The following is a 13,699-nucleotide window of genomic DNA, read 5'->3' as shown; positions in this document are numbered from 1 at the left end:
GAAAGTTAGTTACATAACCAAATTAAGGAGTACTTGAAATGTTAGTCAAAGTCGCGATTGAAAAAAGGAAATTTTTGCAAAAAGTACTAAAAGTTCAAATTTCAAAATTATTATAATAAATTTTAAATTAAAATTGAAAAATTTGAGTCAAAAACTTTCTCAATTAAATGAAAATTTGAAAAAAAAAAGATACAAAAGGATTAAATAATTCAAAAATTATTTTAAATAATTAAAAACGAAAAAATTTGAAAACGTAAAATAAGAAGTTTTCACATTTTTTGAAGTCGTTCATTTTTTTCTGTTTAGTTTTTTTACCAATGTTAAAATCTGTAAAAAAATTTAAAGTTACAAAGTATACACTTAAGAAATGCTTAAGGGACTTTTATTTTTTAAAATAGAACAATAACTATTGATTTTAAATATAATTTTAATTTCTTTAAATTTTGAGTGATCCGATTTAAATTTCATATGTATTTCGAAAAACTAGGGTTCGTCCCATGCACATGTAAAATTGACATGGAAAAAAAATTTAAACCAAAAATTGAACATTTTCAATTGAATTAGTTTTTTTATGAACGCAGTTCTCATTTTATGTTTATTTTTTTAATTCATCTTATTTTTTACTTTAATTTCGAGTTCAAAATTAATTAATTAAACTTTTTTTTTAAACTTTATTTTAAATTTAATTCAATTTAAGTGACCTTTGATCAAATTTTTGAATATCGTTATTAAAAAAATTACTTTTTATTGACAGAAAATTAAAATATTGAAATAAAATGTTTAAATGGTTAACAAATTAAATTTAAAAATTTAAATTTATATGTAAAATGTAATATGTAATTCATATGTAAAATTTATGAATTTATATTGTGAAAATTTTTTGATTATTAATTGGGGTGAAGTTTTCGAATGCTCATTATGCGATTTTTTCGAATATGCCTCGGTACATTAAATACATTTAAATATAAATTTAAAATTTTTGTTCCAATGTACATTTAATACCTCGCCCTAATTCACATTTTAAAACTTGTATTGTGCCACTTAACTTATTGTCCATCATGAAAAAACATTTTATAATATTTTATTTGATTTTTTTTACTTTAAACTAAGTTAAGCTTTTTTAAAATGATTTTATTGTTTTTTTTTTATTTTAGCTGTTTAATTGTTTTTAATTTCACTTATTTGCTGTTGAATCTCATCGAATTTTTTGCCTACGGTTACACCATACTTCTCAATCTCAACGATTGCGTTGAAAAGACTTCTACTTATCGCGTAATCGGTAAGTGTACTCATTTTTTTATCAATGGCCTCATCTTTTTCCTTTAATGCTGTTTCTCTTTTATTTAATTCTTCTATTAACTGGTTTTTAACATCATTGACTTTTCCGTCACATTTTTCACATGTTTCCTGAATTTGTTGTTTAAGTTGCTCCTTAGCTTCGTTAATTTTCTTTTCTGTGCCCTCTGACTCTTGTTTTATAGCATCTGCGACTTTTTGCTCACACGTTTCACAACTTGGTTGATTTTGGGCTTGAATTTCCTGCTGGGCTGTCTTTAGCTTTTCAATTTCCGTCCTTAGATTGTTAATTTCAGCATTCATTTTATCGTGTTGGGCATTGTTGCTATTGATATGGTTATCAACATGTCTTTGAAGATTATTGTGGGCTTGTTGGAGATTTCCCGAACAAATGGAAAACTCAAAAGTGATGGCGAAAAAAAGAACTAAAATTGTTTGTGGGTTCATTTCTGAGTATTTTTACTTCCAAATTTCAAATAAAACTGAAGTAAAATGTGTTTTTTGTCTCCTTTTTATACGAAAATCGTTTCAAAAAAAAGTCTAATAAAATAAACCATTCAAAAATTTCTTATAAACTATTCGTTAGTTTTTTTCTTTGAAGGTTCAATAACTTTTAAATGTTGCAATCTGCAAAAATCAAATGAAAGAAAAAATCAAAATTTGACAAACAGGTTATCGTTAAGTATACATAACTTACATTTTTTGCGAAGCATTAAAAAATTTTATCTGTTCTCTTCAATAGAATAATATCATTTATTTTACTTAATGGACTGAAAAAAATAAAAAAAAAAATTAAGACACCAACCATTACAATTTCAGTTATTTGAAAAACTTTTTTTTTCATTTTTTTTTGTACATTTTTGACCAATTATTAAATCAATCTATTAAAAATATCAGAAATATGCGAAATTTACTTCAATGTTTTTGAACAAGAAATAACCGCTTAAAAACTTAAATTTTCTCTAGTCGCATTTAAAGAATTTTTCCAGTTTTATTTTAAGCCAGTTTCAACATTTTATAGGCACAAAATCACACTCACAAAATCTTAAACAAAAGTTCAATAACTTTTTGTTTTTGTTAGAAATTTGGCAAACAGGTATTGTTAAGTATTCATAAATTACATTTTTTATGCAACATTAAAATATTTTATTTAATTTTGTAAAATTTTATCTTCTATTTGATTTTAATTGAATTAATTTAATTAATTTAATTTCAAATAATTAAACTAATGGAGTGATAAAAAGTATTCGAAAAATGTTTAAGATAAATTATTTTTGAAGCTCCTGAGAAATATGTCGAGTTTCTAAAAGACAATATTTTTTTTAAATTTTTAGTATATTTTGACCGATCCATTAATCCATTAAAAAAATATCAAACTATAATACTGGCTTAGTTAAGTTTCTTGATTTCCAAAATTATTGCAAATAAATATTTTAAAAAAATTGATACATTTTCGAAAAAGCTAATTTTTTTTCTTGTAGTTCTTATAATTTTCCATTTTTTCCTGCTCGTTTTAAAGTTAAACTAAAATAAAATTTTCATTTTGTCATTTTTTTTATTCTAAAATTTTTTGTTTGTTATCAAATTGGAATAAAGTGCGATAAAAACTGAAAAATTTGTTACAATGTTGCATCTTAAACCAGTTTGAACGTTCAGTACTCAAAAAATTAACCCAATAAAGATAAACTTAAAAAAAATGTTATCATACAAAAGAAATATATTTTTTTATAATTTGATCGTGTCAAATGACATTCTTGATGCTAAAATATTCAACATCGAAGAATTTGAAATAAATTTTTGGAGTTTGATAAACAAAAAATGCCTTGTTTGTTCCGAAGTGGTTATAAATAAAATCAATTTTTTTGACAATTATTCTGAATTTCTATTCTGAAAAAAAAACAACAAAAAAAATTAAAAAAAAAAAAAATAAAATAAAATATTTTTAATTTTTTAAAATTTTTTTAAAAATTTTTTTTTTTTTTTTTTTTTAATTTTTTTTAAATTTAATTAAAATTTCATTTAAAATAAATGTTTACTGTTACACATAATCAAATATTAAAGGTTTATAAAATTATTTTAATTTACCTTATAAAAAATATTTATTTTATTTTAGGTTGATTTTTTTTAGATTTAATGTCCACATTTTTATTATTTTTATCAGTTTTATTCTGACTCGAACTTAACATTTTGTTACCTATTTCTGCCATCCTTTCCTTCGTTTTTTTCTTATAATTATTTTCTGTTAACTTTTTTTCTTCGATTTCATTGCCAAATTTTCCCCTTGTTGGTTCTTTTTGTTGTTTAAGTTCCTTCAGAGCTTCATTAATTTTCTTATCTGTGTCCTCTGACATTTTCTTTATAGCGTCAGCAAGTTGCTCTTGAATCTGCTGCTGAAGCTGTTCCCTTAGCTTTTGAATTTCTTCTAACAATGGTTTTGTTGCATCTTCACAAGTTGTAGAACTCGTTCCTTGACTCGGTGTGTTACAGCAAGGTTTTAAGCTATTAATTTCTTTTGACAATTGCTGATTAGTATTTTGAAGGTTTAGAACATATTCGAATAATTCTGATATCTGTTCAGCTTGTTTTATATTCAAGTCATCAAGAAATGTTTCGTTGTAAGAAATGGCGTTGTATTTTTTATCATCGCTTAAAATTTTGGGTATGATGACAAGTAGCAGAACTAAAAAGATTTGTTTTTTCATTTTTATTAAAAATGTTTTTGATATTTTCACTGCGAAATTTGATCTTAAACTGAAATAAAATTTGCATTTTGTCTTCTTTTTAATAACATAATAAAGAAGAATAAAAATCTGCGCAATTTACTACAAAGTTGCATTTTAAACCAGTTTAGATATTTTTAAATTTCTTAAACTGAAGCTCAAGTAAATAGTCTATTAAGTCAAAATACTTTTTTTGATTCAAACATAAATTTAAGGTTTAGGCCGCTCCAAATTTTTTTCTATGTTTTTGTTCCCTGCCGAAAATCCAATTAGGCAAAAAAAAAGGTAAAAATTTCATCAAAGTTTACCATTTTTTGGTCTTTTTCAATATTTTTTCAAGGAATTTTCAAAAATTTTTTTAAAATATTTTCAATTTTCAAGAATTTTCGTATTGAAAAACGAAATTTGACATGAAAAATTCATTTTCAAAAATATTTGCAAAAAAAATACTTTTCAAATTTTTTGACGGTTTTTTTTATGAATTTTTTTTTGTTTAAATTTTTACCTTGAAATACTCTGAGATCAATTTTAAATCATCAAATCTCAATGTAAATACCACAAAAACTACTAAAATATTCATTAAGGGCCCAAATTTGTTAAAATTTTGTCATACTGTATGAAAAAGTATTTCTTATTTACACCCCCCCCCATTTTGAATAAAATCTTTTGGGACAAAAACATCGAGAAAAAATTGGAACGGCCTAAATTTAAAAAAAAAAAATCGGAAGCTTAAGTTTTAGCAGCCCTATCTAATTTAATAGAAAATTGATTAAAAGAAAAAAAATCTCTTTGAAAAAAAAATCCCACAAAACTTAAACTAGTGGTTGTCGAATTGATAATTTTTTTTTCTGTGTGCCTCCCTTAAGCGATACAACATGCATTCATTTGTATCTGGTACACCAAATTTATTTTGATGTTTTTCGATTTCCGCCTGCTGAGCTTACACTTTATGCATCTGAAATAAATATTCAATCACTGTCTCACTGTGCACTGTGCCAGCTAGTCACACAGTAGGTACGCCAAACTCAAAGTTAAATTAAAAAAGTTTTCCGTGTGTGTCGTCTATTCTATCCGAATCTAGTTGTTTTTAGATAGAGATGTAAAATATTGCATACAGCTCCAAACACACAAGACCAACAACTGAGCAAAAAGTCGAGAGAAAGGAAAAAAAAAGTATTTTGTATATATTGAAAACAATGTCAAATATGTCTAAACAAAAGTTTCGGTGATTGTGCTAACTAGAGAGAGTTTTGTGGTAAACTTTCATGCAGCATAAAACATTAAATTGCTTCAAATAAAAATGTCATTTCTTCCGTGAAACGGATGGCGGGCGACGGAAGACTTAGGCAGCAATAATAATTCATCTACCTTTAACTAATACCCATCCATTATTCATGAATGTCCCAGATGAAGCGCGTAGAGATGAAATGTGGAAGACAAAACGCATAACGAACGAGCAGCGACGACGAAAAAAGTAAATTAAGTGCTGCCATGAGTTTGGTCGGTGATGGCGGTATTAAATTCTACGCGTCGTCGTCGTCATCGTACTCGAAGATTTTCCAATTAATTTACTGACTTTACTGCTGACGACGAGAACATGTGTGTGTGTGTTTTTGTGAAACATATGCATAATCTGCCTTATTTTCCGCACCTTTTGTTCATTTTTTTACGCCAATGTGCGGGCTTTAGCAGGATGTGTGGAGAAATATAGATGAGAAAGTAGTAAATCCGCAGATAGATAATAGCCGGAGTGGTACCCAAATTTATGGTTGAGTTTTATTTTTTTCTGTGCTGAGTTGCTTTTAGTTCGGAAAGAGAGAAAACTATCGGAGGAAGAGATAAAACACGGAGAAAAATTGGAAGAAATCGACTTAGAGAGGTAAGTTTTAACTTAATTGTAGTTTTTTAACATTTTTTCCGGAAAAATATCGTTGAGGAGTACGAAATTGTGAATGATATCAAATTTGATATTTTATCTGTATCGAATTGAATTCAAAAGCTATTGATAGAAGATTAAAATAACAATGAGGAGTATAAAAATGTAAAATTTGCAAACATTCCTCAGAGAGTTCAGCTTCAATTTTAGCTATAAGAACACTTTTTGTTTTTTGAGGAGTACAAAAATGTGAAAATATTAAATTTAACACTTTCTCATTCTCAGAGTTGAATCCTTTTCAAAACATTTACTTACTCAATTGTTACTTTTGACGGTTGGTTCTCAAAAAGTTACGTTTCAGCTTAATTTTAGTTGTAAAAAGACTTTTTGTTTGCAAAATATCAGTGAGGAGTATAAAAATGTAAAAGTATCAAATTTGATATTCAGCTTTTACTCCACAGAATCCTAAATTTTTTAAAAGTTTTTGCTCTATTTCAGTTTTTTGAAAGAAATTTTGTTACCTCTGAGGAGTACAAAAATGTGAAAATATAAATTTTTGGCAACTTAAAACCTCAGAATCAGATCTATTTCAAAACATTTAAAGATTTTTTCCTCGCAAAGTTACGTCTTTTTTCTTTTCAACATTTTTAAGTCAATCTTGACTTTAAAAAGGCATTTTGTTTTTTGAGGAGTACGAAAATGTAAATTATCAATTTTTATATATGATTTTTTGTTAAAGAGGTTTTTGTTTGTCTTTAAATTTTTTGTGACAAAAACATGTCTGAGGAGTACAAAAATGTGAAAATTTCAAATTTTGTCTTTTTTAAGACTTTTGAAAGCTTGAACAAAAAAATTTTTCTCCGTGATGCCATTTTGTCACGTTACTAAGCAAGTATCCGCCGTGATATAAAAACCAAAAAAAAAAAACGGAAATAAAACAATATAAATAGTCGTCTCTTTCCCTTCTCTTCAAACAAGAAAGCAAAGCAAGCTGCTCCAAACAAATTTCTCTACAACTTTTTTTTTCTCTCTCTCTTTCGTACCAAAGCTCGAGGTACTACTCTCTAGAGTTTGAATTATCACCTACCATGAATATTATATCCTGTGCGAGTATCGTTGTTGCACCACTTGTCTAAAAACAACAACTTCACTACTTGTCGTAGTAGTAAAGCACACACTTGACTAGAATCACGAGGAAAAACAGAAAAAAATGTGATAGTGACGATAGTTCACAAACACACACACACAAATGCGTAGGAGCATCGTGTTCCATGCCAGTAGTCCAAGTGTTGAACATAATATTTTCATAACTATGTTGAGAGGGATTTCTGTTTTGTTTTGCAGATTGGTGAAACTAGAGATTTTAACAAACTTATCCACATGCACACACGCGCTCCGTAAATCCCTTGATTCTGTGTCCGTTCGCTGGTATGTTGTTGAGATAAATAGCGGTCATTATTTTATCACTGGATAATAATTCATTGTCGGATTTAGATGTATAGTCGCTTCTATGACATGCACGTTGTTTGCGGAGGAGAAGGAGGAGGAGAGTGCCACACATTAGTTGGGTCCTTTGTCGATGATGATGACGATGTTGGTCCAAAAAGTTTTTAGATAAAATTTGCGATAAAAATTTGTCCATGTGGATAGATGAGTTTTAGTAAAGACGATTTTTTTCGGGGTGCGATGATGTTGATGATGATTGCCCTGATAAGAGGGACATTTTGTACGGTGAATTATCGAATGGGCATGGATAAGATCGAACGTTGGAAGGAATTGCTATTTCGCCGAGAGAAAATTGTTCATGTTAAACTTGACTTTGATATTTTTTCTTTTCAGTTGGAATAATTCTTGAATCTTATGGAAAAGCATCGAAAATTGAGGACCTATCTTGTCAGGAAAATCAATTTGAGGATTAGTTGCTTTTATTTCTATCCTGAAGGTAAGTTTTTGTTTAAATTTTTCAGCTTAAAATATACTAAAAATAACAAAAATACCCAAAAATTGACAAAAGACCCGAAAATTGACAAAAATGACCTGAAAACTGACAAAAAAGACAATTTTTTATTGATTTGTCCCCCCCTCTTTCAGCTTGAAATGTACTAAAAATTACAAAAAATGAGAAAAAAAACAATTTTTTTATTTTTTTGCCCTCCCCTTCAGAGCTCCCTGGATCCGCCCTTGATTTTTTTTAATTTTTAATAACCTTTGAGCTCATTAGTTAAAAAAAAATTTCATCGGTTAGATTTTATAAGTTTTTAGATTTTTTTACTTACTTATTACTTTATTTCATTTTAGCTTAACTCAAAGTCGACTCAAAGCCTAAATTAAAGGAGTTTTTTAAAAGAAAACGAAATTTTTACTGAGACGTAAATTCTTACATAAGATAATGGAACAAACTTTATAATTATAACGAAGAGGAATTTATCGAGAATTATCACAAAGGCTTTGAATTCGCCCCATGGGCAAAAAACGGGTCAGATCGATCAAAAAATTCCCTTAAGGGATCAATTCAACTCTTGAAGGGTCAACCTGATCTCTTAAAGGATCAATTTGACCCGTTTTTCGCGCATAGGGTATCGGCTCCTGAATGAACTAATTACCTTATTTTCCTTGACAGTCTCATAGAACTTGGATGGATATCTTTCTTTTGAAGTTTCACGGACCAGAATCAGGCAAATGGCTCTGAAATTGGCTATATCGAAGATTTGCTAAAGGCTTTTGCCTGTTTGCTGTTATATATAACTAAAACTATGCCTCTGTTCATCGGAAAAACCAGAAAAAGTGAAATAGCTGAGCTTCAGAAGCGATTTTTAAGTTTAAGTCTTATAAAATCTACCGTGTATATGCCGTCTCCATTTAACTGTACAATTTCTTCTATAGAACTAAAGAAATCTAATAGATTTAAATCAAAATTTAACTTACGAAAATCTCGCTCAGTCATCCAATAGAAAATGTGAATTGCGAAACTCCAACTCCTCACAACTCGTAGTACCATGAAACGGTCATGGCATCGACGACATATCTGCATAAGTAATATAAAGGTGCACGATGTTAATGTTGATGATGGTCATCATTTAAGGATTGATAACATTTATTTACATCATTCGCATGTTGGTAGGTGGCTTGTCCATCTTTCTTTAAGATTGATACAAAATATATCAAATGTAAGTAATGCATGACATGCCATATATAATACCGACACACAGCAGCAGGAATAGCAACAATAATAATAATAATGATGATGATGATATTGTTGTTGTGCAAATATGTGTACAAAGCACAAAACATGTGTAATGTTTCGAAGACTTAGCACACATTCATTCATTTGTACGAGAGAGTGTGAGTGTATATTTATAATGATCATACATCAAGGCATCATAAATTTTAAGAAATAATATATCTAAAGTACTCGAGCAGTACTGGAAACACACCTCGTGACTGGCAAGGCAGTAGAATGGGTGATAAATAACGGAACGATGATGTTGCTCAAGTTGTATATTTATTTATTATTATTATTACAGTGACGACTACCAAGCAGATTTTCGCAAATGAGACACTTTGCTGCAAAATAAAGGCACTGTTTCATGCAAAGAGGGAGAATAAGAGAAGTGAAAAGTTGGTTTTTCATTTTCCATAGAAACCGAAATTCGTTACTTTGTTTATTATTGGAGAATAAATGACGCAGAAGAAGCGCCTTTGTGAACTAGGTCAATGCACGTGTTCAAGGTAGATACAGAAAATTTCAAAAAGTTTTTAATCTGTTTACACAATCTTTACTATTTTTCTCTTTTTCTTTCTCTTAAATTTTAATATTAAACTTTTTTTTTGTCGAAAATTTTAATAGGTCTGACTCGCAGTCTAAAGACAGTAAATTAGCGAAATCGTTTAAAGAAGAAGAAAAGAGAGCTGGGAGCGTTTTTTGTTTCTCTCGAATGATGACGATGATATCTATGCCAATTTTCGAGGACATTTACATCTAAAAACATCCCGTCAAAAGACATTTTGAGCAAACACAAAACTTTTCAACAACAAATGTCTTCTTCGTAAGCATAGAGAGATAATTAAACAGCAGCAAACAAAAATATTTACATCACCAAATCTTATTCAGTCAAAAATATTTCACATTAATTCATTAGATGTGTTTTGCTAAATGTTTAAGTGGATGCGGTGTGTGTGTATGGCATAAAATTGACATGGAACAAAATGCATTTACAGCAAAATAATTGAGTTTTAACAATGCCTTTTTGAGTTTTCATGAATGAATGTTCTGTGTAGATAGCTTGTTAAAATTTCCTTGTAGAGTTCTGCAGAGCTAAAGTGTAAGTTGGTTATATCAACTTACTGAAGTATTGAACACTGAGAAGTAAGTTTGGAAGGAGATACTGAAGGATTTAAAAATTTAGAAAAAATCTATAAAGTTGAATAATTTAACGCAGTGACATTAAAACTTAAAAGGTTAATGTTAGACGAGCATAATGTTGGTCATCGACAACTCATAAAAATTAATCCTTTCAAGATGTTATTTAAATCCCTTGAGCGATTAATTTAATCCTTTCAAGTGGCTAAATTAATCCCTCAAAATATTATTTTTCATCAAGGAATTAACCTCAAGAGATTAATTTAATATCTGAAGAGGGATTACTTTAATCTAACAAGGAATCAAATTAACTTCTTGAAGGGATTAATTTTTTAGGACTCTTGATGACCAACTTCAAAGGAGGTTAGATTAATCCCGTAAGGTATTTAATAACATCTTTTTTTACAAAATTAAGGATTATTATGAACACTTTTCAATCCACAGGGTATGAAAAATTACATTTGTGGATAAAATTTAAGTCATCTTTGTAACTTTTAGTTCTTTTGGAACTTCCTGAATTTGCTCTTGGTTCATGAATATCGTTTAACGAAAAATTCGTAAAATTTTAGCTTGGTTTGAATTAATTGAGTACATGTTGAATCGTATTTAATATATAATTTTGAACATTTTTCAGTTTTCTTCAATGATATTTTTTTTATTATTTATTTTCCCGTAGAAAAATCCACTACTCCCAAGCTATTGCTGTTATTGGTGAAAGATATCCTCATTTTAGTTTAACAATGTAGTTCTTAAATATAACTTAAATTAATACTCAGATCGTTGTCAATATTTGTTTGAGTTTTGACTTGAAAAGTCGAAGGTTCTCGGTTCGTCGTAATTTAGAAGGAAAAAAAAATATATCCCTTCATATTCATTGTGTAACCTCCCTGATGACCTATCTAATGCCGCACACTAATACATCACATTAGCTGATGTACGACAGTGTGCGATAGTTAAGAACTTATTGTCAAAGAGTCAGTTTGCGGCGAACCGGCAAAGCGTCGAGGCAGAATTGCCTCCGCTGAGCCTCAGTAGCCCAAGCTTTAGAAGTAATAAACATGTTATATTGTTATAATTCTAAGAAAAAAATCAAAACCATACCTGTCAGAATCTCCTCGTGGCTTTCTCCTCACCATCACATTGCACAAGTTTGACAAGTATTTCGGTATCCTTTTCCAAATAAAACAAAACAACCTCAATTTTGTAAAAGTGAGAGAGAAAGATATGTCTCCCAACAATGATTTTGTTTGTCGTTCCTATTACAAGTACTTCATACTGTAAATGTTGTTGAAATTGCTACAATACACTCTTCATCTATTTAACTTTAAAGTCTCATTTTCTTTTGCATTATCGTGTCGTATATTTTTGCATCCACTCCATGGCAGGGTAATAAGACAATATACATCGTTAAATAGTTTGTTTGTTTTGTAATAGGAGCAGTAGTATATTTTTGTGAGACAAAGTCGCTAAACTTTAATTAGAAAAGATATTCAATTAAAATAATGTGCAGCTGCATACTACAATGTTCACTTCCTCTCGTATCTCGACGCGTCCTGTAATTGTATAAGTTTAACATTAAAATGGGGGTTTTTGTTTGAAACTCAACTTATCGTTAAATTTATGACTCTATCATTTTCTGCAACAAAAGAGGCAACAACAAATGTATGTGCGTTTCCCATTTGCGCTTAAAATAATTGAATTGCAACAATGTCACTTTCATCTTAATTTTACCCGAACACGCTGTCGTTCCCCACAATCGTTCAGGAAGGAAGGTCGTTCAGAAGATTGTCTGTTTTTCTGTGGGTACGAAAAAAAAATGATAATAATAATTTAATATTATATCAACTGTAAAAAGATGATGTCTTTTCTCGGTCGCACGTAACTCTCTGTGTGTGCCTTGGAAGATGGAAAATTCACTTTATTTCCCATCTTTATTTCCTTTTTAACTACCTTGAAATATCATTTCATGATCTTGTTATTTTTTTTGTGTCCCAGTACGCCACTCTGTTGCTCTGTGGGGCAAAATATACACAAAACCATTATTATTGTTTTTATTACTATTATATTGTTTTGTTATATTTTTTACGTCTGCTGAGTATCGTCGTCGTCGTCGCTCGTCGACATCATCAACGTACGAACAATGCGAAAGAGAGAGTATTATATGATGATATGATGTCCCCCATTAGTGACACCTGTTTTGTTTGGCCAAGTACTTTTAGATTGGTTTTCATAAACTCATGATGTTACCATGCATTTATGCCGTACGGAGTAATAATGTACTTCTCATCTTCTTCCGGGCTGCGATGTTTTTTTTTTTGGTGACAGGGCTGGAAGGTTTGGAACTAACAAAGGCCCTTATGTGGAATAGTTTAGTACAGTTGATGTTTTATCGAGTTTAAGAGTTTGATGTAGGTTTAAGACTCAAAATTAAAAAAAAACTTTTCTGACTTCAATTGTGCTTGGAGTTTTTCAATCTTGCTTGGAGCGCCTCCTTAGGCTAACAGGTTTAAAGGCCCTTTGTGAAATGCTCGTCGAAGGTGTTACTTCTCGCTTCATTTTGTTATACTCTTTCAGGCCCTTGAAAAAAAGGAGTTCTGCGCACCGGTTGTCAAGTAGTTTGGCAATCTAAAATTTCTTCTTCTTCGTAGCTCGTAAGGTTGTGCTTCTCCCACAGTTGTCAATCTTTCAGTCAAGCAGTCAGTAAGTAGACCATTTTTGGCTTTGTCGATCAGTTTAGTGCGTTAAAATAAACCCTCTGATTGACGTCAAGAAGGTCCGTTTCCTCAAGCATGCTCTGTACATTTGCATATCGATCTTTCAGAAGAATTGCCCGCAGTGGTTTGTTGCACGATTTCACAGGATAAAGCTCAACAGAATTCCTTAGAGACTGCAATTTGAGCCATTTGAGACTTAATACTACCCTTTATTGACTTTTAGAACCTCAAAACTGACAGCTTATTCGATTTGTGTTATTGGAAGTATAGTGAAGAGCCTATTCGTACAGAATATACGTAACCTATAGAAACAGAAGGAATAGGTAAGTATAAATCCTTATATGATGCTATAAACCGGATTATATATCCCTTTGTTAGCTTAAAAAATACCGAAAACAGCCTTTCTAACATCTAAAAGATTTAAAATAAAAGAAAAATCCTTAAACTTACCTCTTCAAGTAGTTCATCAATTTCCAAATCATCAATGCCTGAATCCTCCATCACTGCACTGCAAAAAACCAACTTTATTATTGCATATAATGTCATATGAATGATGGTATATTACCCAGACAAAGTTTATAAAATAATAATACCAGTAGCAAAAGTGGTGTAGTTCGTCGCTTGATACTTTCGGCTTGCAATAACATCATCAACCAACAACTATAACGGCAGGAAGTAATGCACTACAACATTAAAAACAAAAAGATATATATGAAACAAATTTCATACACTC

At 29.8% G+C, this 13,699-nt stretch overlaps 1 protein-coding gene across 1 annotated transcript; it reads right to left on the bottom strand.

Annotated features, from left to right (window-relative positions):
- Window positions 1-1,158: 1,158 nt before the first annotated feature.
- LOC134835193 (uncharacterized protein PF3D7_1120000-like) lies at window positions 1,159-13,467 on the bottom strand. Its single transcript, XM_063850063.1, has 3 exons — window positions 13,417-13,467; window positions 3,491-3,818; window positions 1,159-1,721 (listed from the first exon to the last, which is right to left on the bottom strand). Exons 1-3 carry the CDS (start codon window positions 13,465-13,467, stop codon window positions 1,159-1,161), a joined length of 942 nt encoding a protein of 313 aa, XP_063706133.1.
- Between the last annotated feature and the right edge of the window lie 232 nt (window positions 13,468-13,699).

This window comes from Culicoides brevitarsis, chromosome 3 (genome assembly GCF_036172545.1).
Source record: "Culicoides brevitarsis isolate CSIRO-B50_1 chromosome 3, AGI_CSIRO_Cbre_v1, whole genome shotgun sequence".
Taxonomy (NCBI): domain Eukaryota; kingdom Metazoa; phylum Arthropoda; class Insecta; order Diptera; family Ceratopogonidae; genus Culicoides; species Culicoides brevitarsis.
This window is presented reverse-complemented; position numbering and strand designations above follow the sequence as displayed.